Source organism: Gymnogyps californianus, chromosome 5, assembly GCF_018139145.2.
Source record: "Gymnogyps californianus isolate 813 chromosome 5, ASM1813914v2, whole genome shotgun sequence".
In the NCBI taxonomy this organism is placed as follows: Eukaryota; Metazoa; Chordata; class Aves; order Accipitriformes; family Cathartidae; genus Gymnogyps; species Gymnogyps californianus.
Window position 1 is genome coordinate 6,466,841 of NC_059475.1, and position 25,128 is coordinate 6,491,968.

Sequence of the window (25,128 nt, forward strand, 5' to 3'; positions counted from 1 at the left end):
TTTTTTTTTTACTCATGAAATGAGTAAAAGATTCCTGCTATTTGACTGTTCAGAAAATGCCTTTTTACCTAAGAACTTCTCAAAGAGACCAATATGCCTGCAAACCAATATAGTGTAGCTAGTGAAAAACTAATTACAGTGAATTTATTCTTGACAACAAGACATTAATTTTTGTCAACTCATTTAGCTGCAAGTAGCTAGTTAAATCCTATAACCACACACACGGGGGAATTTTCTGAATAAGCTTTTTGATGAGAACGTTCCAATTTGTCAAGACTTTGTCAGAAATATTTATGCAAGGTTAGAAGAGGGTAGGATTTCTCACCATGGGGGAGACCACCGAGACTCCCAGCAGGGAGTAACCAGTACCCTGCTGCTGAAGGATGAAGTGCTGTGTCAGGGAAGTGGAAGACTGAGGTTCCAGTTACTGAATTGTACAGGAAAGACCAACTTCGTAACGTTAAGTAACAGACTGTCTTGAGGGTAATACTTGAATTTTTTCCTGAAAGATGCCTAAAGTTTTTGTTCTAGTATGAAATGTGAAGACTTCAGAGCAACTTTTATAGAGGCAGTAGAAGTATTTATTGCCTAGGTATATAATTTTTGATGCCAGACACAGGAGAGATGCTTATGTGAGGTGACAGAGACAGGCTAAGTCTCAGTGTGGTATTTTAGGTAACAAGAACAGTATCCCTGTGATACAGGATTTACCTGGACTACTCTCTCATGTTAATGCAATGGTCACAAATACCTAAAAGGCATTGATTTAGCAAAACAGGAAAAATCTTTTTCATACTTTTTTAGAATTGAGTGTCAGGATCTTATAAGAGGTAAATACAAGAAAAAGTGAAAATACTTGCGTTGTATTTGTGGATACATGTAAATCTGTGTTACACAAGAACCTGGATGTTAGTCTGAACTCATTGCTGTAACAATATAATTCCAGTGTCATCCATTTTTTAGTACATTTGAAAGTCACACCAATGACACTCAGACATTTGACGTTCGTTCTCTCAAAGGTAATTCAACATTATACTTTTTTTTTTCCAAAGTCTTCTGTCTGTGGATACTTGCTTAAAAAATGTAGTGTATATTTATATTCCATTCTGTTTTTACTGTGCTTTGTTTTTCTTCTGAAAGACATGCTCAGTAATTACTTTGATGGTACCAGCTGGATTTAAATGACATAGCTTTAACTTCAGTTACTGAATTTCTGGCTTTACTGCAGCTACCAATAGTAGCTTGTGGCTCTAGTTGGAGCTGGAAAAAGTAAGTGGGGAATAGTTAGTTCGTAGTAGCTACATAGTAACTACATACAGGGAGTCACACTAACAGAAATTTGTTTTCCTATAGAACTTTTTTTTTAAGTTCTAGAAACATAACAGAATTGCAGACACATTAAAGTTAACTAATGAGTGAGTTAATCCAGGAGCTGCTCCACTGGTGCTGGGGTATGTCTGTGTGCACATGCATGTATAAAGAAACAGTAATTGATAATTTTTTAAAATAATGCTTTTCTTTTTCCTTAAAGGCCATCATATGCATAAAGGGAACGAACCTTATCTTTGAACGATCACAAATTTGGCTGGCCATCTTTTCTAGAAGAAATCTGAATGTAAACAATTTTGATGAAGGTTATTTACACTAGAATTTTATCTCCATGAACAGTTGAAAAATCCTCTTCAGTAATCTCTGTTAAAATTATAGGAGGTGGTTACTACATACCTTTTTGGAGTTTTGAGTGTGCTTTAGAAATCAGTTGACTGAGTTTAAGAGAATTTAGCAGTTCTTTATTGTTGAACTGAAAATGAAGTACTCTTGGGTTAAGCTGAAGGGTATTTACATGATTTGCAGGAGAATTTGTTTTACTTTATTCCAGTAATAACTCCCTTTTTCTAAGAAGAATAACTTTTTTTCTTGCCATAATGAGATAAACGCCCTCTTCTAATGCATGGTACAGGTGAAAAAGAACTGTGTAAGGTGCAAAGGCTCACAAAAACGGTAAATAATATTCCACTGAATGGTCTGATCTTTTCTCAAATTGTCCTTTGGGTTTAGCAAAAGGAATAGAAGGAGAGTGGCAGTATTTGGACTGATATGTGACATGTTTTTCCATTTGCTAGGTCCCTTTCTGTGGTTAAAATTACTATCATTAGAGTTGCTAGGTTTGACTTTTTTTTTTTTTTGTGTTCACTTTCAAACACTGTGAGCCAGATTTACAAAAGGGATTTCTTATTACAATACAGGTTAATGCCTTTAAAAATCCAGTTTATCACATACATAGCTAAGGCATCAAGATTTTCAGGAGTGAGGCCATACTGGATGGAAATCCAATTAGACTAGGGGAAAGACTTGTGAATCTGATAGTCTGCTTGTTAACTTAAAAGTCCAATTTGCCCATTCTAACACAAATAAGCATATAAGTAGCTTTCTGCAGATCCTACTGTCAGAAATGGTAATCATCAGAGGATCTGCCCTCCACTGTTAGGCTGAAATATTTCATTCCAAATAAGATGTAAAAAATGAGTGATGGGTAATATAATCAATAGAAATTGGCATTCAGGACTTAGACATAATGAATATCTAATTTTAAGTTCTTTGGCTTAATACCAGCACTCAGTAGCAAATAAAACAACACTAATTAATTTATTCTTTTTTTCAGTTCTGGGTTTTTTTCTGAATTAGTTTAATTATGAAGGATTTGTGCATAGTAACTCATCTTTCTTAGCATGACAGGAAATCCTTCCTAGATAGGAACTTGATCATGAATGATGTAGTTCATAATTTTGCTGTAACGGTTACCTTGTATTCTGAATGTATCCTGAATCCAATTACTACAGAGCTTATATATAAGAAACTCCCTTATTTATGTGCCATGCTGCAATGTAGTGAACTGAGAAATGAAGACCTGAACCAAAATTCACAATCCAACAGAGTATCGTAATAACTGCATGATAAAAACTTTTTTCAGTGCTCAATTACAGAAGTGCTTGTAAGTGAATTTTGATTAAGCGATGTTATGCTAAACCGAAATGGACAGAATAACCTGTGCAATACATACAATGTTTACATGAAAGCAGGGACTGAAAGATCACAGAGGATATGACTCAAGAAGACTGGGTTCAGTTTCTGCTTCAACAGGAATGTGATGTTTCCATTGTGACTTTTAGAACAATTTTTTCAGAAGCTTGTGGTCCTTAGGCAATGCCTGCATAGGTAAGGGCCGTCACGTCTATTCTGACTGTGTTGTGAGATGGCTGAAAAGCTGCATTAGGACAGTTTTTCCTATACCTGATGTGTGAGGGAATTGTCCAGCTCCCGTATTAGAGCTGGTTCATGCCTGGAGAGCTGGCAGCATGGACGAAGAAGCTGTGTGATCCGTTGTGAGCATAGTGCTTGCTGAAACGTAATAAGGATTAGTCTTCAGACTTAATATTGAGGTTCAAAATATCAAAGTACTTTAGGCATTTAATCTGCCTGTACCAATTCTGTACACCGTCTTAACTCCTCCAAACAGCAATAATACCTGTCTGACTCCCTTTTTAAAAATGAGAAATATTCTGTGTAATGGTTACCACTGTCTGAAAGCTCATGAGAAATTGTACATTAAGAAAAGCCTGCGCTTGTCTGTTATGGTAGTTTTTGATATATAAATACACATATACAGGTAGCTGAAAAACTTTCTATGTTATGTATATAATATAGTATTCCAGGTACACAGCAGAATAAAATAAAATGACCTAAATCCATCACAATGCCACTTATCCAGGTATCTAATGATATCCTTCTCCAGGTTATTTTTTGTTTCTAGGACTAAAATTAGGACAAAAGGGGATTAATTTCTTGACCAATAATTTCATTCTTACTAAAGCTTTGCAGGGCCTATCCCTAAATGTGTAAAGGCTCAAAGGATTGAGTCAAGAGTCATCATATCAAAGTTTGTGAAACAGAAACTATTTAGGAATAATTTTTATATTAATTTTCCTTTCCATGACTATGCCACATATCATTTGAAAAACATTTGCTATACTAACTATAGTTATCTAAAATACATTGGTGGATTCCATGTTACAGAAGAATCAAGACAAGTACTTTTTATCCTCTGTCATAAAATTAAAATGCACTCTTGGCCCTTCAGAAAAGTATAATAAAAGGAAAGGTAGCCAAGCAGTTAAGAAGACCCAAAAATGAAGAGGCAAAGTGTGGACCTAGAATTCAATTTCTAAACTAAATGCTTCTGCATTGTTAGGTAAGACTCCCAGAAATGAAAGTCTCTCCAACATTTTATCCTGTAAGTGCCCTTAGGGCAAATCTTACTGTCATGCATCAAGCATAGCAAAACTATATGTCAAGAAGTATAGATAGGTTTTTGTGATGTATGCAGACTGAAGTTACTCATCATGCCTCTGTATTACAAGATGGCAAAACAAGCAAGTACTAGGATAGAGAGATCTGTTATCTTCTTGATTAATGCTTGAATCTTTTAAAAATCACTTTATACTTGAGTGTGGATCCAAGGTGATGGTACACATTACTCAGTTACGTGTTCAGGTATGCTAAAAATTATACGGGTGCATCCCTTTAAGTATGTACCTAATTAAAGAGAAGTCCTTGACTTATTGAATTGAATAGTGAAATTCCCATTGACTTCATTGAAATATGATTTGGTCTCTGCCTCTAGAATTAGAAGCTGTCACTCTTTTCTCTGATTTAATATCCTCGTCTTTATTTAAAATTCAGCATTTTTTTTTTAATCTTATTTTTGCAGTATTAGGGAAAGCTAAATGGTTTAATACAGAAACCTTCCTTTTCTGACTTGAAGTCATAATAGCATATTAATTCTCCTTTCTATAACAGGTCACTTGGGGCTTACAGATTGTGTATATATAACTTTAATGATTTTTTTAAATAAGACTTTTTATGTGACAACAGTTCAAAAAGCTCTCAACTACCACATAAGTTTTAATTAACATAATTGAATAAGTCAAATACATCAGCAAGAAACTGTTATTGGCTGTACTAATTGTTTAAATATGCATTATAGTAGCTTTGTATTGTTGTTTACTCAGTTCTGCAAGCACAGAGTCTTTTAAATATAAGATTTTGTAGGATTAATATTTAAATCTTCTCCTAATAGTAGGTACTCTGAAAACTCACATAACGAGGTCGTGTAAAGGGTCACGCACATTCTGTTTGCATTAGCAAAAATATTTTACCTGAACAGCTGTATTGGGTTTGCGTGGCAAGGTTTTGGTAGCAGGGGGGCTACAGGGGTGTCGCCTGTGAGAAGCTGCTAGAAGCTTCCCCTATGTCCGATGGAGCCAATGCCAGCCGGCTCCAAGACGGATCCGCCGCTGGCCAAGGCCGAGCCCATCAGTGACAGTGGTAGCGCCTCTGGGATCACATATTTAAGAAGGGGAAAAAGTTACTGCTCAGCAGCAATTGCAGCCGAAGAGGGGAGTGAGAAGATGTGAGGGGAACAACTCCGCTGACACCAAGGTCAGTGAAGGAGGAGGGGGAGGAGGTGCTCCAGGCGCCCCAGCAGAGATTCCCCTGCAGCCCGTGGGGAAGACCCTGGTGAGGCAGGCTGTCCCTCTGCAGCCCATGGAGGTCCACGGTGGAGCAGATATCCACCTGCAGCCCGTGGAGGACCCCACAACGGAGCAGGTGGATGCCCTAAGGAGGCTGTGACCCCGTGGGAAGCGCACGCTGGAGCAGGCTCCTGGCAGGACCTGTGGTCCCGTGGAGAGAGGAGCCCAGGCTGGAGCAGGTTTGCTGGCAGGACTTGTGACCCCGTGGGGGACCCACACTGGAGCAGTCTGTTCCTGAAGGACTGCACCCCGTGGATGGGACCCATGCTGGAGCAGTTCGTGAAGAACTGCAGCCCGTGGGAAGGACTCACGTTGGAGAAGTTTGTGGAGGACTGTCTCTTGTGGGAGGGAGCCCACGCTGGAGCAGGGGAAGAGTGTGAGGAGTCCTCCCCCTGAGGAGGAAGGAGCAGCAGAGGCAACGTGTGATGAACTGACCCAAACCCCCATTCCCCGTCCCCCTGTGCTGCTGTGGGGGAGGAGGTAGAGAAAATTGGGAGTAAAGTTGAGCCCGGGAAGAAGGGAGGGGTGGGGAGAAGGTGTTTTTAAGATTTGGTTTTGTTTCTCATTATGCTACTCTGATTGGTAATAAATTAAACTAATTTCCCCAAGTTGATTCTGTTTTGCCTGTAATGGTAATTGCTGAGTGCTCTCCCTGTCCTTATCTCGACCCACAAGCCTTTGGTTCTATTTTCTCTCCCCTGTCCAGCTGAGGAGGGGAGTGATAAAGCGGCTTTGGTGGGCACCTGGCATCCAGCCAGGGTCAACCCACTACAACAGCCCGGGGGGGGGGGGGGGAGGGGGGGGGAATCTGCAAGGAGCTCAAAAAGAAAAAAGAGAGTGGTTAAGAATGAAGGCAAACATCCTTTAGATGCCCTTGTGTCCTGGTTTCAGCTGGGACAGAGTTAACTCTCTTCCTGGTAGCTGGTACAGTGCTGGGTTTTGGATTTAGTGTGAGAATGATGTTGATAACACTCTGATGTTTTAGTTGTTGCTAAGTAGCACTTATCTTAAGCCAAGGACTTTTCAGTTTCCCATGCTCTGCCAGCAAGCAGGGGTGCAAGGAGCTGGGAGGGAGCAGAGCCGGGGCAGCTGACCTGAACTAGCCAAAGGGGTATTCCATACCATGGAACGTCATGCCCAGTATATAAACGGGGGGGAGTTGGCCAGGAGGGGTGGATCGCTGCTCGGGCATCGGTCAGCGGGTGGTGAGCAATTGCATTGTGCATCACTTGGCTTTTCTTGGGTTTTATTTCTCTTTTTTTGTTATATTCCTTTTCATTACTATTATTATTATTATATTTTTATTATTATTAGTTAGTATTATATGTTATTTTATTTTAGTTATTAGACTGTTCTTGTCTCAACCCATGAGTTTTACTTTTTTTTTTTTCCCCGATCCTCCTCCCCACCCCACTGGGAGGGGTGAGCTGGCTGGGGTCAAACCATGACACCTTGTCACTTTGAGGACATGGGCATGAATGTACAAGTCCCATCTTCCACTTGCAGTCCTCCTACTGCAGTAGACTTTTTTCTTTTTTTTACACCAATCATCCTTTTTCCCCCCTCTCTTTCTTTTTCCTTTTTTCTTTACATGTCTTGAGGTTTTGCAGAGTCTCAAAGTTTTTCAGGTAACTCTAGGTGTGCCATTTACTCTAACATTAGTGTAGGAGAACTGTTTTTAGCCAAGAGTCTCCCCAACAGGGCAGTAATTATTTTATGTGGAGTTGTTTGGTTTGGTTGTTTTTTTTTTTTAATTTGATCCTGCAGTAAAGGAGAAATGGAAAAAAGCTTTATAAACAATTATTACACTCTTTGCCAACTTCGCCATATTTTTACATTGACTAAAGGCTTTAGACATTTCTGAAAATTACTATTCACTCTAGTGCCTTAACGAATTAATAGTGCAGCATAGATTAACTGAAAGCTAAATACACCACATCTGCTCAGCTGATACATTTCAAGATATAAACATTGGTCGTTGCAGAGCAGTATTTTAGTTATTAGACCTACACAGCTGAATCTGATCAACTTTTTTTAGCTCTGAAAAGAGGAAAAATAAAAAAAACCAAAACTAAAAACATTTAAGAAAAAAATTACGAGCACTTGGAAGTCCACTGGCATATACAAATGGGATGCTCCTGGCTTGTGCCTGTCAGATGTGCCCAGCAAAGCACAGGTGGGATGGCATTTATTAGCAGCAGAGAAGAGAACATACGCTTGGGGAGGCAGGCAGTGGTCTGAGGTCTGTTAAGAAGCCATCTTTCTGTTAATTGGTGTAAAAGCCTGAGCTTCTAGAGCAATATGAACTGGATTTGGTTTCTTTTTCTCCTATGGCTTCTTGCCTACACCCTCCCCCTCCCAAAATCAAGCAGGCTAGTTGTGGTGGTTGGCATTAAAGCCCATCCAAGAACTGCAAGAGCAGGGAGAGCTGGCGGTTGTTCTCGACGATAACGACCAAATGAGTTGTCGTAGGCCAGGGAAGGCATGATTGGAGATACAAAATGAAGCAAACAGTAGCATTCCCACAGTGCAGAGGGAAAGAGCTTCAGGCAGCCAAGCTTTTCTCATGACGTTTTGTGGAGCTGCAGCCAAATAAAGACCCCGTGTTTGAATTTAAAGATGGATACTTATAATGCAAGTCAAATAGAAAGACTGTTAGTCCATATCATTGCTTTTGGGGTATGTTACATTAAAAACATTCTTGGGCAGTACAACTCCAGCCACGACATTCAGGGATGCTATCTTGGTTTGGCTTGTGGCAATCCCAAATGGCAGTTAAAATGCAAAACCGAATAATAGAGGTTGTGGAGGAAAAGATGACAGAAAATAGTGTTACTTTATAGACAAACACTATATAAAAATGTCATGGAAGTTTAGAAATGGCAGTTATTGAAGGAAGACTTAAGGAGTTAAATCACTGTATATTGTAGTATGCATTGGTGACACTAGGAATGATCAAGCTTAAGTTAATTTAGGTCGTGTAAGTTTATCTTCAAGGGAATGTAATTTTGGCTTAGTGGGTGGGAAAATTACAGAAGAGAGACTTTCTCTTTTACTAGAAGTGGTGAATACCTTATTACAGAAAAAGCACCTGGTCATAGAAAAATACAAAAACATAGTCAATGCTATTAGTGGCAAAATTTCATTTCTGTCATCTTCTCTCAAGATCTTTTTCTAAACCGAACATATTTCATTCTTTATTCTTTAAAAATTTTAAAACTAATCAAAAGAAATTTACAAAAAGTTCAACTTAAGAAACAAAATGAGCCTCCCAAAGCGCACACACGTTGCAATTGTTCTTTCTAACCTGTTCTGGTATAGAAATAAGATGCAATCCATTGAACTTTTTCTTTGAGTATAATTATTTATATTAAAGATTTTGTTTTAATATATGCTGCAGAAGAGGTAAATAGGACTACTGGTATATTCAAAGTATCTATAAAGCATACTTTAGGTGTTTAGTTGACATTAATGTCTAAAACTGCATGAATGTTAAGAAAAACGCACATTTTTGAATATACTTTTAAAATATGGATTGTATGCTATGTCTCAGTCTGACATTTTTTCAGACAGGTGTTACAAATACTTATTCAAGTGCAATGTTTAAATGCTATGTTTTAATCTTCATTCCTCCCCTTTTTACTGTATTGATACCATTACTTTGTGGGACAGCGCTTTAGGTGCAGAAGTCATCAACTGCTGAAAGATACAATAGCAAGTATCGTTAAATTTTATATAAGAAATGTACCTTTTTAATTCTAAATTTCTTTATTTTCATGGGGTTTTTTTGTTGCTAAAACCTTTTTTGACTACATTTCAGACAAGATAGCAGGTATCTCTAAACGGAAGGTAATTCCCCCCCCCCCCCCCCCCCCCCCCCCCCCCCCCCCCCCCCCCCCCCCCCCCGAAAAGATATGCTACAGTTTAAAAGCTGTGTCCTTGAAAACATAAAAATTTTTAGATGTTTAGCAAGTAAAAGTATGTTGAGCACTAAGGGAAAACTTATTTCATAACTTTAAATTGTTTAAATAAAACATTACGTACTTTTGCAAAGGGTTTTTTTTGAGTATTAGGTGTACTCATAATGTCTAATCCTCTAAAACTTCTCTAATAGAAATAGACTTTTTAGTGTAAGTAGAGTCTTTCTTTCAGCTTAAATGGCCTATCTAGATGCAAGAGTTTAGGTTTCATCGGCCTGTCTCTTCATTTTACTGGCTTCTGTTACAAGCTCTTGATCTTTAGTAAAGCTAAGAGCTTATCACATCTGGGCATGAGTTAAATCTGCAAAGTTGCTTAAGTATCCTGTTTCCTACTTTGTATACCTCCTACTTGAAACCTTCTTCAGTCTTTTTACTACATTCTTTTTTTTTTTTTGACCAGAGAGTAACCTGTCTATTAGGTTAAAACATTGCTTAAAATAAATAAAATCTCTGAGTTTGGTGCTCTGACAATTAAAACAGGCTATTTCATACATTAAGAAATCCCTTCACAGATTTACTGAGGTTAATATCAGTATCAGAAATTACCAAGGGCTCATTTTGTGTAATCATTATGTAAGTAGCTAAATTGCAGAAAAAACAGCTCTTGATAAGTGTTCCAGTTTAATATTCCATCTCAGAAATGTTTAGGCTACATGAGATAATTGTGGTTATTTTTTTTGTGTAGTACTTACTGTGGAGAATTCAACTGAACAACTTAATGAAAAATACTTCGTTGTTGCAGACGAGCTTTTATGGATATAAAATTCAGGAAATTCAAGATTGTGGTTCCCACAGCAACCATGACTTGTTTCTTGGCTTCTATTTAGGGTTTAGAATTACTGGGCTAAATGCTGTTCCCAGTCCCCCTGACTTTTCCCATGTTGATGTGAAAGCTGAGATGAGAACTTGGCTCAGGATTTGTGGGTAACTTTTTTGCCTGAATATGTTTCTATTTCCAATTTGTCCAAGATATAATTGTGTGGGAATAATTATTCCATCTTTTTCTTCTTTAAAATATTTTTTTCAAGACTAACCATTTTCCAGCATTCATTAAAACTTACATAGTCCAATGTTGTACAGACATTACCCCTCATTTTACTCCTGCTGGGTATATATGGTAAGTATTGTCATGATTTTTTGATGGATAATGTGCACGGAAATTAAATGTCTGGAAAAAAGTCTCCCTTCTGATAGAGGATGTAGAGTGACTCAGAGACTTGAGTCCTTCTAACTTGCCTGCAGTGATGATGCAGGAGGAAATTTAATCTGTGAGAGTCGGTCTTACTAAGCTTTGAGGAAGGTCCTCAGTCACCTGCAGCTATGTTAGGATACTCAACTAAGTTTTTATAAAAACTTTGTTGAGCAATTAAAAACAAATGCAATGAAAAGGAAAACGCTTTCTTCATGGTGTCAACTATCTTCTGCCACCATCAGGTACACCTCTTAAAATGTGTTCTGAAGTGGTCACTGCAATACCTTAATATGCAAATTTTCAAATACTGTGTCTAATGATGAGCAGCATGTGTGTAGGGGAATCAGGCATTTTGATTGCTTGGTTAAATTTAAAATACGAGATGTTACTCTGGTCTTCAGGATGCACCAGCCTATTTGGTAACACATTTTGAGTCTCGGCAATTGTGAGTCACGCACAAAAGCATTTGAATATTTGCTTTATATCGCTCTGTGGTTTTATTTGAACTACTGTAAAGAATGTTGTGGGCTTTTTTGATTCGAATGGTAATAAAAAAAGTTTCTATAGGCCTTCTACTAAAAATAGAAGTCACTTCTAGTTTAAGACAAGCGTGGTAACATTTCAAGTAAAAAACTTTTGCAGGAAAGGATAGAATAAAAGTTACTGAAAAGTGGATACTTAAAAGGAATATTCAACAGTGGCTGTAACAATACTGTTAGTTTCTCTCCACCATAACCTAAAATGAGCCCACTCTTTTCTTCTGTTTTTCCTTCAGACATAGGAAAGGACAAAGACACATACACAGATGATTCAGAACATGGCAATTATGATGCTCGTACAGATCAGTCATTGCTTATTCAAAACAAGCTTACCAGACAGAAAACAGAACCTCGGACTAAATCGTCTTTAAAGGTAATGGACACAAAACTTTATTAAATTGTATCAATTGTCAGAATGTGCTTAAATATTTTTAAAATATAATTTTTGAGGGATTAGATACGTTGCAGCTTAAATGGGCATCTCATGGTAAGAAATTTAGGTGGCACCTATGTTATAGTTTGACGTACAGAATCAGTGAATGGAATTCTCTGTACCAAAAGCGACCAAAATTATATAGAATCAAGGATTCTAATGACTCGTAGCAACTCATCTAAGAGGCAGTAGCCTTCTTTCAAAAAAAATTATATTGCACAGAATTTAGGACATAGGATTCCCAGCATGGAGTGAAATTCATGTCAGCTGGGAGGCCTCAAGAAATTATGAGAGTTTAGAAGAACTAAGTTCATGTAGCAAATGATCAGTCGAGAGTGATCTAAAATGTAGGATTCTCCTTCTAAGCAAAATCCAAATGATAGCTAGACACAGTGAATGAAAGATAAAATTCACTCATGTATATGAGAGTGTGGGAGTATTTTCAGGAACCTCAACTAAAGCACTGGAAAAGCCATCTTACCAGATAAAACTGACATGTTATCTTGCTTAGTAATTACCTAATCACAGTATTCATCACAATGCATTTTCTACAGCGGTTCATCCACTATAATGCCAAAGAATTATGATGGATTTTCAGTTCAAAACATGTATTTTTTTGTTCTCGCTCTGGACTGAGAGACCCTTAATTCTCCTTTCCATTAAGCATAATTGCTTGTAAAAGTATGACAAATGACCTAACCTCAAGAAGTTCTGAATAATTTTCTTCTTCGGGCACTGGAAGTAGTGTATTCTGCAGCACAATTTTTTTACCAGCGTTTCTCTGATTTTTGGTATATAAAGGCATGAATAATCCCGTGCTACAAATCTAGAAATGCTTAAATTGCTTTACGGTTCTGTGCTTTACATACAGTATACTCTTCAGTAGGCCATTATACAGGTCTCTCATCCATTATGGCTGTGGCACTCTGATTTTAGCATTGAATGCATGTTTCACAAGAGTCATGTAGCTGTTGTGAAGCTTGTTCTCTCAGTCACACTGATCATCATTACTGCAGCATTCTGGAACACAGGTAGCAGGTTGATGTGATCTCTGAGACTTCATTTCGTGGGATGCTTTTGGAAAAAAACTTTTATAATAATAGCTATCTAATAACTTTTAGATAGGTTTACAGGTAATCGTGTTTACAGATCGGAAATCTGTGACATGAAAATGAAACTTTGGTAATGATGGAGAAGGGTTATATTTTAATCTAAACCATTGCAATGAGAACTTTTTGTGTTCACAGATTTTTTTTGTCTGTTTCTGCAAGGCTAGCTGAATTAAGAAATAATAATGGATGTTCTTGTTTGATTTTGTTGATTAGGTAGACAAAGTCTTTTATGTTAAATGTGGCCTAAAAGACAGCAAAAAAAATAATGCAGAATCTGCAGAATTTAGACTATGTGATAGAGCACTAAATATTTTTAATAACAGGTAAGGCCGCTACCAAAAAAATCCAGTAACAGATAATGTCTGTCTAGTAACAGGCATTTAATTGTGCTAAAGCAAAATATTTTTTTGTGTTTTCATGTAAAATATAAAATGGCCACTAGCTGTGTTTTCTCCAAGCCCTGCATTCAGGACTGCTATAAACTTTATAGGCAGCCAGTAAGCTAACTTTCTTTCAAAGTTTCAAGAGGAGCTTTGTATTTGTATTAAGTTTAAACAAAAATGCACTTTTTATGTCTCAGTCTTCGTATGTCCTGACCTACTAAACAAAGTGCTTCAGAGTTTAAAAACAGTCTTCTGAAGCCACATCTGGCTTTTAGCCTTGACAACTCCTTTTATCACAGCAATTACTTTGGAAAATTCCTTCTGCTTTGATACTGTTTTTGTAAAAGAGGCAACCAAGCAGGATTCTCCTCCTGTTTACTGTTTGCCTGCCTCCACAGGAAAAAGGCAGAGGGGATTTACATTAGTCTTATATTAGAAAAGAAGATTTCTATTTTGCCTTTGGATTATTGTACAAGTCTTTGTGGCAATTAGTGGAAGATGTCTAAGGGAAACTTCTTCCCAAAACGGATATAAAACTAGCAAAAGGAGGCTTCTAATTCTTTTTGAGACTGTTGAAAGCACAGAAGACTGCTCTACAGCTTTACAGCTGGTAAGTATTCTCATATATTTGGAAAAGAAACTGATCTATCGTGATAAAAAAAGTCTCCTCAGTCTGACCAGAGAATGAAAATGAGAAACACTGCAATGGCAAAGCGTACGAGGATAAAAGCATATTCTTCCTGCTTGCTAATGATTCTAATTTAGGCTTGTTTTGGAAGGGTTGTTTTACACCTGAGAGACTCAGGGGAAAACTGCTAAAAACGTTATTTGCAATTAATGGTTGGTACTATTATCTGTCTCAATGATGAGCTACTTGAATGCTTCAGCAATAATGAACTTGTCTTGCTGACATGATGGAAACCAATACAATTTTTTTTCAGGAATTGCTTAGTGTTTCAGATCACATACATGATGCATCACTTTCCATAAATGTGAGTTGTATTGCTGCAGTTTTAAAGCTTTAGAAACATCAGATAATTTTGATATAGCATCTGGATGCCAACATTCATCTTGATAGTCATCTACTTTTCTCGTTTCCTTGATTTTGATTTATGCTCATAATCTCCTTCAGTGTAGGCTGGTGTCATTTCAGAATCCACAGATTTCATACTAAAAAATTGTGAGTCGTTCAGACCCATTAAAAAGCTGTCTTCATTATCCATCTCTGCCGTCTTTTCATCACCAACTGCTGTTGAGATTGTGTAGAAAGTATGACTTCATGTATGTGATTCTGCCAAGGGATCTCATGCAGAGGAATGATGCCAACAGGTGGCTGCTGAGCAAAGTATGGAATGAGTAGTGTCTGCTATGGTAAGGGAAATGTAGGAAATGAGAAGATCTCTGACTGGAAAGTTGGTATTTGAAATGTTCTAGTTCCGCTAAGAAAGGAAAGCATGCTTAAACAGACTTTATCACTTGAATGGAAGGCAACATTTGTCCAAAGAAGCAGTGAAGTCAGTAGCAGTGAATTCTTTTCTGTACCAGTTACTATCACATGTATAGCAGCATGATAGGAATATTTGAGAAATTACACTTCCATTTTGTTTCATTCACTACATTACTGTTACTCTCTTTGATCTGATGAATTTTTTATCTAGGTAGTGTGTTTTGCTATCTGGCAAGGTAAAGAAAGGATTCTTAGAACAAAGTTCACATATTATCACTATGGGTTCAGGAACTATGAAGAAATGCTGCCTGTATAGTAGCATAGTTTACTGCCTTTTTCTGGTATCCACTGATATCCACTATAATACTGCATGTCCAGACTAGCTTTGTGTTGGATAGGATCTGAAACAATTTCTCTCTCAGACTCCGGAAATGTTACATAACTTCTAAGGAATTTTAAATGAGATCTTAAATAAGCAATTGGCCAAAACATGCAGAGAATTGTATCTAATGAGCTGGACATATTGCTGAAAATTCATTATAATTTGAGCAAAACTCAGTATGTTCAGTGTAGGTTATTACAGTGATTATTAAAGGATAAATCTACCCATGAAAACCTGAAAAACATTGTTTAGGCGTTTTATTGGATTCTTTGTTCTTCTCTGTCCTGCAAAACAAATATTTCACTTACAGAATTTCATGGTGGTTTTGAAAAATGGAATAAATTAAATGTAATATCTGCAGAATAAAACTGTTCTTCAATCTTAATATTTTATTTTCCACACTTTTGCAGGAGTTATTTTCTGTTTTCATTTTTTCCTGTTTAAGTCCATGACTTTCAGGGTTGCACAGATTTGTGCTGTATGTTCTAATCCTGTCAATTTATCACTAGTTTCACATACATTATTTCACTCATAATTCTGCTCATGCGTTCAGTGGAAGTCAGGTATGCGTGCTGAAAGAGAAGGTTTGGCAATAAAAATGTTTTAGTGTATAAATTAGAACAAGATGTTGTCAGCTGACAACAGTGTACTGGAAAGGAGAATAGCAAAGGGAGCCTGATAGATAAGGAGTAGTCCACAGATGCAGTCTAAAAACACAAAAGTAAATAAAGTTTAAAAGGAATGATAACAGATAAAATCATTATCCCAGAATAGAATGACATGGTAAAGCGCAACAAAAGTTAGCTTCATGTTTATGCTTCTAGTGCATGGCTCTCATCTGCTGTGAGGTTTTGTCTTAAAAAACACACAAACAAACAAAAACCCTCAGAAAATATTTCAGGAAATGCAGGGATAGTAGTAAGTAATTTTATCATAAAGATGAAAGTTTTCAAAAAATATACATGTAAAGAAAAATTTTCAGTGGTCATGTCAGTATGCTTCTTATTAAGGCCTCCCTATTAGACTTAAAGAGCAAATAGAAGTGGTTAAGTATTAAAAATGGGAGGCCTCCTCCTGCCGCCAAACATCTTCCATTGCTACTTCCTCATACAGTAGCATTGAACAGACTTCCTTTCAAAATTTTGCATAAGATCACCTAAACCTACTCCTTTCTTGAAGCAAAATGTGTTTTTCATATCATATACAAATGTATTTTTCATGCTTACTCTGTAAGTCTGAATAGAACGAAAATGGAAAAAATTGTCCTCTGTGAAGAAGCTAAAATAATTACTAATTCTTTAGTTCACTCCTAAAAAGTTAAACTGCAGTTTGATTAGGAAGGTCAGATATTTCTGGAAGTCTTCCTCTCTGTTCAGAAAACAGCTAGGTTCTGCACAGTACAGTGTAGTATACACAGAAATACATTAGCATGGGTAATTAGGCAGCCTGTCATGTTAACCAGGCTGTGTTGTCTTTGATGCCCAAGATAGTTTGGATATCTTTGCATATGCAAATATGTCCCCAATTTTCTTTCCTAGGTTATTATGCTCATGGTTATTTGCAAAAGAAAAAAAACCCAAAACAATATACACTTAAAATCAATCAGTCTGTATTTTTGGAATTAAGTAATTGAAAGGATGAATTCAATAAATCTATTTCTGGCTCATCCATTGCAAAACCCTTCAAACACAAAAAGATGATTGCTAACTTAGTCGTGTGCTTAGAAGATTTCTCATAAGGCACACCTTAGAGTATTCTTAATCAGAGTATGATTTTTAAAATGTAAAAAATTAGTACTGTTTTAAAATCTTTAAAAATATTTTCACAGCTAATTCCGTGTAACTTAAGAAGTCTGTAACCTGGTTGGGGTCCCAAGTTTGATTTTTAAACATCCTGAAACAAAGCAAGCATTAATTAGGAATCTCACTTTTGCTCGTGGAAATAACCCCATTGTAGTTAGCGTCAGTAATGTATTTCCAGAAAATACTTAAGGGGAAGAGTTGAGTCATAAGCTCTGAATGTAGACACTAACCACTGAAATGGTGTCATCCTTCAGTGTGAATATGACTGGAGATGTTAATGCAAAGTTCATGGTAACAGTATTAGGGAGAATTAATAATCAAAATAAATGAGGTGGTTTTCATGAATCAGCCAGTAATCGTTCTACTTAATAGCATCTTACAAAGTTCTAAGAACAATAAAAATTATATTGAAAGAAAGTTTTGTTTTATGAGAAATAGCCATTCTACTCAGAGTTAGAACAGGAAAGCTATTCATGTAGATTTTGCAGGTTTAGGTAATTACCATGCGCAGGAATTTCACACATCAGACTTCACCTCTGTCAAAATTCCTGCCCTAGTTCCTCAAATTATTTCCATGGCTACTTCTGTCATATACATGATTTAATAGCCCTGAACTCACCCATTATTATCTCTAACCCCCCCCTTCCTCTTTCTTTCTCTCTTTCTTTCTCTCTTTCTTTCTCTCTTTCTTTCTCTCTTTCTTTCTCTCTTTCTTTCTCTCTTTCTTTCTCTCTTTCTTTCTCTCTTTCTTTCTCTCTTTCTTTCTTTTCTTTCTTTCTTTCTCTCTTTCTTTCTCTCTTTCTTTCTCTCTTTCTCTCTTTCTTTCTCTTTCCATACAGTCCTGTTTGGGCTGTAAGACTCCATGCGAATAAACTTTATGGTGGCGTTTACAAAAGCTTTATGTGTCAGCAGTAGGTCAGTGAACATGGTGTTTCCATGAAGAAGCAAATACATTTCAAAGTCTTTCATTTTTTCTCCAGTGTTTTCTGATTCTACAACTTTTCCCTATGTCTTAGTCTCTAAAAAATGCTGCTGGCAAGGTGGTGCTATTATGGAGTGGTGATGCTGGGACTCAGTGCTTGGATTCAGTACTTCCATTTCCAGTAGTAGCATCACTTTTTCTACTGGTAGATTCTTCCCTTCCCTTCTTTTCTTATAGTTTCCCTGGGAAAAAAACAAGACATTTGAGTAAGTCTCTCTTTAGTATGTTGTTTCATTATTTGTAAGAGTTTATCAAAATGATTTTTCTCTAGCACATTTAGCTGTCAGAATTCACAAGCTGTCTTATGGAAGAAATGAATTTTGTTCTAAACATCATCACCATGAAATAAAAAGATTTTGGGAAGAGAAATTTAGCAAATTTGGGTTGCAGATTGTAAAAGAAGAATCCTGAGGCCCAGCTGTGCATATCCATCTATCTTTTGGATCCCAGATACTAGTCTGCTGGTATATTTACTTTCCTTTACATAATTTTACAAATCTAAATCCAAATTACACCACCCACATAGAGGAAAGTTGGACTTCATCCTGTCTACTGTAGAGGCAAAATAAACATATCGTGCTGTCGGGGCTTAATTCTTGTGTACTGTATCAGTCGGCACTTATGTAAATGAATGCTCCTGTTGTTGATTATGGCTGAGAATTGATGTTCTCTATATGTTCATATAAATGTGAAACTTCCTTATATTCTTTTTATTAAGTACACAGCAGTCCTTGAAGTCAGAAATTGAAACACTGACTCTTCACTGCCTGAGGTACACCCCAATGTAAAAGTTGTTTCTCCCTGTAGGGGTACCTTGGGTCAGAATAACCTGCTCCGGGCTGAGTCCAGTGCGCTCTGCGTGTGCTGCCAGACTAGCACTCACGTTGTGCTTTTATTGATGTTTTATTTATAACTATTGATTGTGAGGGTAGTAGACAAAACTATTTTTTAGATATATTGTAAAGCAACTTACAAAGTGCATCAGCAGCAAACTACTAACAGATGATGTTAAAATAAATAGTTGTCAGCCTCTGTGTTTACATGTACATATGTGTAAAATAGGTAGAAATCGTGCTCAATTTCATTGCCATTGCTGGCAAATTTCAGGAAACTGTAAAGCAAATCATAAAATATAATTATTAAAGGTCTTGTTCCCTGCTTTTCATTTAGCATTTATATGTTAGATAATGGTAATGAAAATGTTATACATGGAATGAACAGGTTAGACAATTTCTTTCATGTCAGACTTGATTTACTGGATGTTGTTAGCAAGTTAGAATAAATTCATTTATTAAAATAAACACACGTAGAATCTAATAATGCAACTTTTCCTAGGCTAAATTCACACTGAAGTGCTTTGAATTTTTGCCTGAATAAAAATTCCTTGTCACTATTCCAACCAGAGTCAATAATGACATGCATTTAAGTAGATGTCGAGTTGATGAATCAAATAGGTTGAAGTAAAGCTTCACCAGTTGGGATCTCAGTTGTCTGTACTATTTCATTGTATAAAACAATGCCAACATAATTTAAGAGTCCTCAAATGGCTTTTTAATTAATCCCCTAGACTAATTAACAGAATACAAACTGCTAAAGGCTATTTTCAAAAATTGGTCGGTGGTCAGACAAGTAGCGATTGAAGTTGCAAGCTTAAGATGAGAAAGTGGAAATCCACTGAAGGGGTCCCTTTGTATTGTGAAGGTGAATGTTAAGAGTTTAGCTTTTTGCCTTGGCTTGAATGCTGTTGAGTGTGGTTGAATATTAAAATCTGACCTTAGTCTACAAAATAGTTGATATTTTCTATTATTACTATAATAAAATTACTATAATATACTATTGCAGCATAACAACATGTTAATATATTCATCATTAACATATTAATATTTCTTCTACATTAATATTTGATATTAATAGGTCATGTCTGACTGTAGATAATTGTGAAGTTTAGTAAGAAAGTCTGTTCTAAGAGGAGGACTGTACATGTTTGGCCAAAGAAGAATAGCGATTGCTTTAAAAAATAGTAATTTTTCATTTATATAATGTACATTAGGGGTACAGTTAATTTTAAGGGGATATTTGAGTCAAATAGTTTCATTAATTGTATCAAACTAATGATAAGATCCTACACAGCTTAAGAAACCACATGTATTTGTTCGTAGAATTATAGCCATGAAGCATCAAATAAAGCTAACTTGACCCGAATTCAAAACAAAGAAGAGCAGGTGGCTCTCCCAAAAATGATCTGTGGAAATCCTTATCAAAGGTGGTGTGGATTCTGAAAGATTACATGGATTTGGGGGCACCTGGACAAAGTTATGGAAGAGGAATTCCATGGAAAGTTACCAAATACATAGAAACCTGAGCTGAAATTGGCTGAACACTGGGCTGGTGGTAGAGGGAAATATCACGTTTCCTGGTGCATGCTCTCTCCTAGGCAGATTTCTTTCTGTAGCTTTTATGTATAAGCAAATTAGAGAGAACCTTTCACAGCGGTTTGAACGTACTTGAGGTTTTGCCATTGCACAACTTAAGTTGCAACTATTTGGACTAGTCAATGGGAATTTGCTTACTGATTTCAAAAGTAGCAGGGTTTTGTCACTGTTATGCCCAGTGTAACAAAGTTTGATGAGGTATTGTGGTGGGTTGACCCTGGCTGGATGCCAGGTGCCCACCAAAGCCGCTCTATCACTCCCCTCTTCAGCTGGACAGGGGAGAGAAAATAGAACCAAAGGCTTGTGGGTCGAGATAAGGACAGGGAGACATCACTCAGCAATTACCATTACAGGCAAAACAGACTCAACTTGGGGAAATTAGTTTAATTTATTACCAATCAAATCAGAGTAGGATAATGAGAAACAAAACCAAATCTTAAAACACCTTCTCCCCACCCCTCTCTTGTTCCTGGGCTTAAATTTACTCCCAATTTTCTCTACCTCCTCCCCCACAGCAGCACAGAGGGACAGGGAATAGAGGTTTCGGTCAGTTCATAACACGTTTCTGCTGCTCCTTCCTCCTCAGGGGGAAGACTCCTCACACTCTTCCCCTGCTCCAGTGTGGGGTCCCTCCCATGGGAGACAGTTCTCCACAAACTTCTCCAACGTGAGTCCTTCCCACGAGCTGCAGTTCTTCACGAACTGCTCCAGCGTGGGTCCCTTCCACGGGGTGCAGTCCCTTAGGAACAGACTGCTCCAGCGTGGGTCCCCCGCAGGGTCACAAGTCCTGCCAGCAAACCTGCTCCAGCCTGGGCTCCTCTCTCCGTGGGTCCACAGGTCCTGCCAGGAGCCTGCTCCAGCGTGGGCTTCCCACAGGGTCACAGCCTCCTTCGGGCATCCCCCTGCTCCGGTGTGGGTTCCTCCACAGGCTGCAGGTGGAGATCTGCTCCCCCGTGGACCTCCATGGGCTGCAGGGGGACAGCCTGCCTCACCAGGGTCTTCCCCACGGGCTGCAGGGGAATCTCTGCTGGGGCGCCTGGAGCACCTCCTCCCCCTCCTTCACTGAGCTTGGTGGTGGTGTTTCTCTCTCATACTCTCGCTCCCCTCTTCAGCTGCAATTGCTGTTGTGCAGTAACTTCTTTCCCTTTTCTTAAATATGTTATCCCAGAGGCACTACCACCGTTGCCGATTGCCTTGGCCTTGGCCAGCGGCAGGTCCGTCTTGGAGCCGGCTGGCATTGGCTCCATCGGACCTAGGGGAAGCTTCTAGCAGCTTCTCACAGGCGACACCCCTGTAGCCCCCCTGCTACCAAAACCTTGCCATGCAAACTCAATACAGGTATGTATGGAAATGCAATTGCATGTAGCAGATAAAGCTGCAATATGGAGTAGATGAGCTTGGGAAAGGGATGGAGAGGAAGAATTTTGGAGCACCATCCCCATGTGAACCAGAGGAGTGAGAACTGTAAGCGAGGAAGAGAGGGAGTATCCACAGCCGTGCTAGGCGCTCTCTCTACGCTTAGATACTCCATGGTCACGCCTGTGTCTGAGAACAATGTAGTCTATAAATCACACATCCACAAGGAAATAAATAGTAATTTAAAATTTATAAAAATGTATACACCTATAGAGATTTTGTCAGCCTTTAAGCACTTGCTGTTATATTAGCCTTGTTGAGATTTGTCAATGGTAGAGTGAAGGTGAAATGACTGATTACAACAGGTATGTTGTATCTACATTTGGTTCTAGTTAACCTCTGAATTTACCTAGGTGGTGCATATTATTCATTAACTTAAGCTTTTCACTGGTATAAGGTGGAAGAAAAAGAAAGTATGCTGATGTATTATGTTACACTGCATACCATGTCATTTTACTCTTACATGAATCTAAAATTTGCTTACTGTTTTGGGAATGGTTCCAACTCACTCGTCTAGAATATTTGTTTCTATGTATGGGGTGAAAAATTGGTAAAAGTTTAATCTACGGAGCAGAACAGTAGAGTGAAATCAGTGGAGTTGCAATAGTTATAATTTCTGCGAATTGAGCTATTTAAATTAATTGGGGAGAGAAAGAGCCTGTAAAACAGCTGCTCCCACTTTCTAAAGAGGGCAATGCTTATTAATTAGAATCTGAAAAATAGTTTCTTGAAATATCCCTCCATGTTGGCTAAATCCAAGGAAATTCTTCTTGTACCACATTTGAATAGAAATGTAAACTCTTTTTATTTTATAACTTTGCTAAATATTTGCATTATACTTTCACTTTTTTTGCTGGAGCAAAAGCTTCTTTTTCCAGGTTAAACTGATCAACTTGTTTTGTCTTGTGTAAACTGTAAACTTCAGTTGAATGATAATGTCAGTATTTCGAATTTTACACTGTTTCAGACTTCGAAGCAGTGTGTCATGTTATTTGTTATAATAATCACAAGCTATGAATCAACCAAAAAATGTTGACAAATAAAGAAAACCAAGGAACTGCAACAGATCTGTAGTGGCAAAGCCTCAGGTAATACTTTACTCTGATGCAAACCAGTGTATTACAATTCTGCATTATGAACAAGTTTACTGTTGAGGGAGGAAGCGCTTCACAGCCTCAGGACACAAATAGCTAAGATTTAAAGTTCTTGTATTTAAAGACTTGAGAAGAACAAGGTGAAGTTAAAATGTTGAGTTTGCAAGCTGAACTATACAGCAGTACTTCAAAAGGATTTTTTCAAATCAAACTTAAATAAGTTTTCATATGTGTGTAAATGTAGGAAAGCTGATCAGGTGGATACTGTTTCAGAAAATTTGGAAAACTAAGAGGGTAGAGAGGATGAAGAGGATTAGAGAGAAAAACAAACATTGATCAGTCCTTTTTATACGCATGTTTCAGGTGAAACAGGAAATCTTAAAAAAGAATAGAAGAGAGTAAGGGCTTTGCACAAAATATTTCTTCTGATGCTTTTCTCCTCTGCTGTGTCAAGAAAAAAGTGAAAGAATGAATCAGAGAATTATTGGTCCAAACCAGCAGATAAATAGTAAATGTGCTTTGCCTGAATGTCCATTGTACTAACAGACGGATTCACTGTGCTAGGTGTAGATAGAGGCCAATATACCTTGACTCATATGTTTGATTGAAATTACTGCTCCCTGTTCTCCGTACACAGTACGGAGCTCCTCCGGATTAACTGAAAAAAACACATAAATTGCCCGATAAATTCTTTTACTGGCACAGGTATTCCTGCTGATATAGGTGGACAAAATTGCTTGAGAATTGCGCTGAAGTGAAACTAGTGGTGCCAGTAGCATTAAAGTGAATCTGTCCTGAAATCAATAGAGTATAGGTCAGGTTCACTGCACGATTGTGGTAAGTGGCTTCACTGTTGCCCATCTCAACCTGTGGTGGTAGTACTCTGAAAGTGGTCTGAGATGAACAGATGGAAAATGTCTCTCTACTATCAGCGCAGCTCATTATTTATTGAACGTTGCCCCCAAAGAATTCTGTTTGGTGCAGATGAATCTGAGGGCATACTTGCATACTGTTGTTAATCTGAGAAAGAAAACATGTTTTTCCAAGGCTGAAGAAAATCAGATGGTTTAGATATGAGGAAAGAAAGGCTAGAAATAATAATCCAAAGAAAGGTAGAAGTGTATTACAAAAAGGTAGATTTAATTTGCAGAATGTCTGTACAGAAATTGCACGAGCAGAAATTGTATAAGAGAAGTTCCAGATCTCCCCTTTGGGGGAATTTTAGCCAGGCTTTTTGTAGCTGGTTTTGCCTGCTTCATAGACCACAAAAGCAGCTCTGGTCTGCTTTTGTGAAATACTTGTGCTGGAATACTTCATTGTTGAAGAGGGGATTCGTTGCTTATGTCTTGAACCTGAAAAAAGTTTGGGTATTGAAAAACTTGCATATTCAAACTTGCATTTTTCAAACCTTTAGTCTACTACCTCACCTTCAAACCTCTGCATATTTTGTCTTTAGATCATTACCTCTGCAACATTTAAAAAAAGAATAAAAATTAATGTTTTTACTACTATCCCCATTCACAATTCTTCAAAGGAGTGACAGACCCTATATTCAGTGCACTAATAATCTTTGTTAACAATCTTGACTACTTTAATTTGGACTTCAGATACTATTTATCTGAATATTTTGAGATAAATAGAAATAGAAGAATGTATAAAAAACAAATTAATGGGGTATAGGGTATGCTGTTCTTCAACAAATGTTTGATCAATATATTGATAAATTATTGTCCTTATTTTTTCTGTTATATTTAACTTAATTTCTCATGGGAATAAAAAAGCAAAATCTGAAGTCAAAAGCCAAGCAAAAGGAAAAGGATATTTCCTGTTCTCAAGAAAGTTCCAAAGTAATTTAGGATTGGAAAATTATTCTTCCTATGTCTGTCCATTTCTCCTAATTATTTTCGAGTTTCCGTATTGTTTCTCTAGGTTACATTGGACATCTTGTCTTCTCTGCCTTTGTTCCTCTTTCTCTAGATTTAGTAGATGGAGTTTTTTTAGTTTTTAGAATTTTTTTGCATGTAGGTGATCTGTATAATTGCCTCTAGACAGATTCTTAAATTCAGGTTAATCACATTCTGTAATGTATTAGCTACTTTAGTTCATGTTACATTTTCTGTGATTTTGCCTGTTTCTTGACCCATCTTAAATTAGCATTTCCCCTCAGTTAGGCTAAGGGCAAGTAATCAGAGGTTTCTAAATTCTACGTTATCCGTTATTTTGTGATGGAGGAAAGGCACCAGTGGCCTGGGCTTACAGGAGGAGACAAGTGTGACAGTGATCAACCAGCACTCGTACACCAAAAGTCCCAGTACCTGACCTCTGCGCTGTGCCCTGTAGCCC

At 37.5% G+C, this 25,128-nt stretch overlaps 1 protein-coding gene across 1 annotated transcript in view; it reads left to right on the plus strand.

The window, feature by feature from the left end:
* The window catches only part of ANO3 (anoctamin 3), a 215,536-nt gene that overhangs the window by 127,172 nt on the left and 63,236 nt on the right, over positions 1 to 25,128 (plus strand). Inside the window, exon 4 of the mRNA XM_050898227.1 lies at positions 11,539 to 11,675. Coding sequence (XP_050754184.1) covers positions 11,539 to 11,675 — 137 coding nt within the window. The remainder of the gene's footprint in view (positions 1 to 11,538; positions 11,676 to 25,128) is intronic.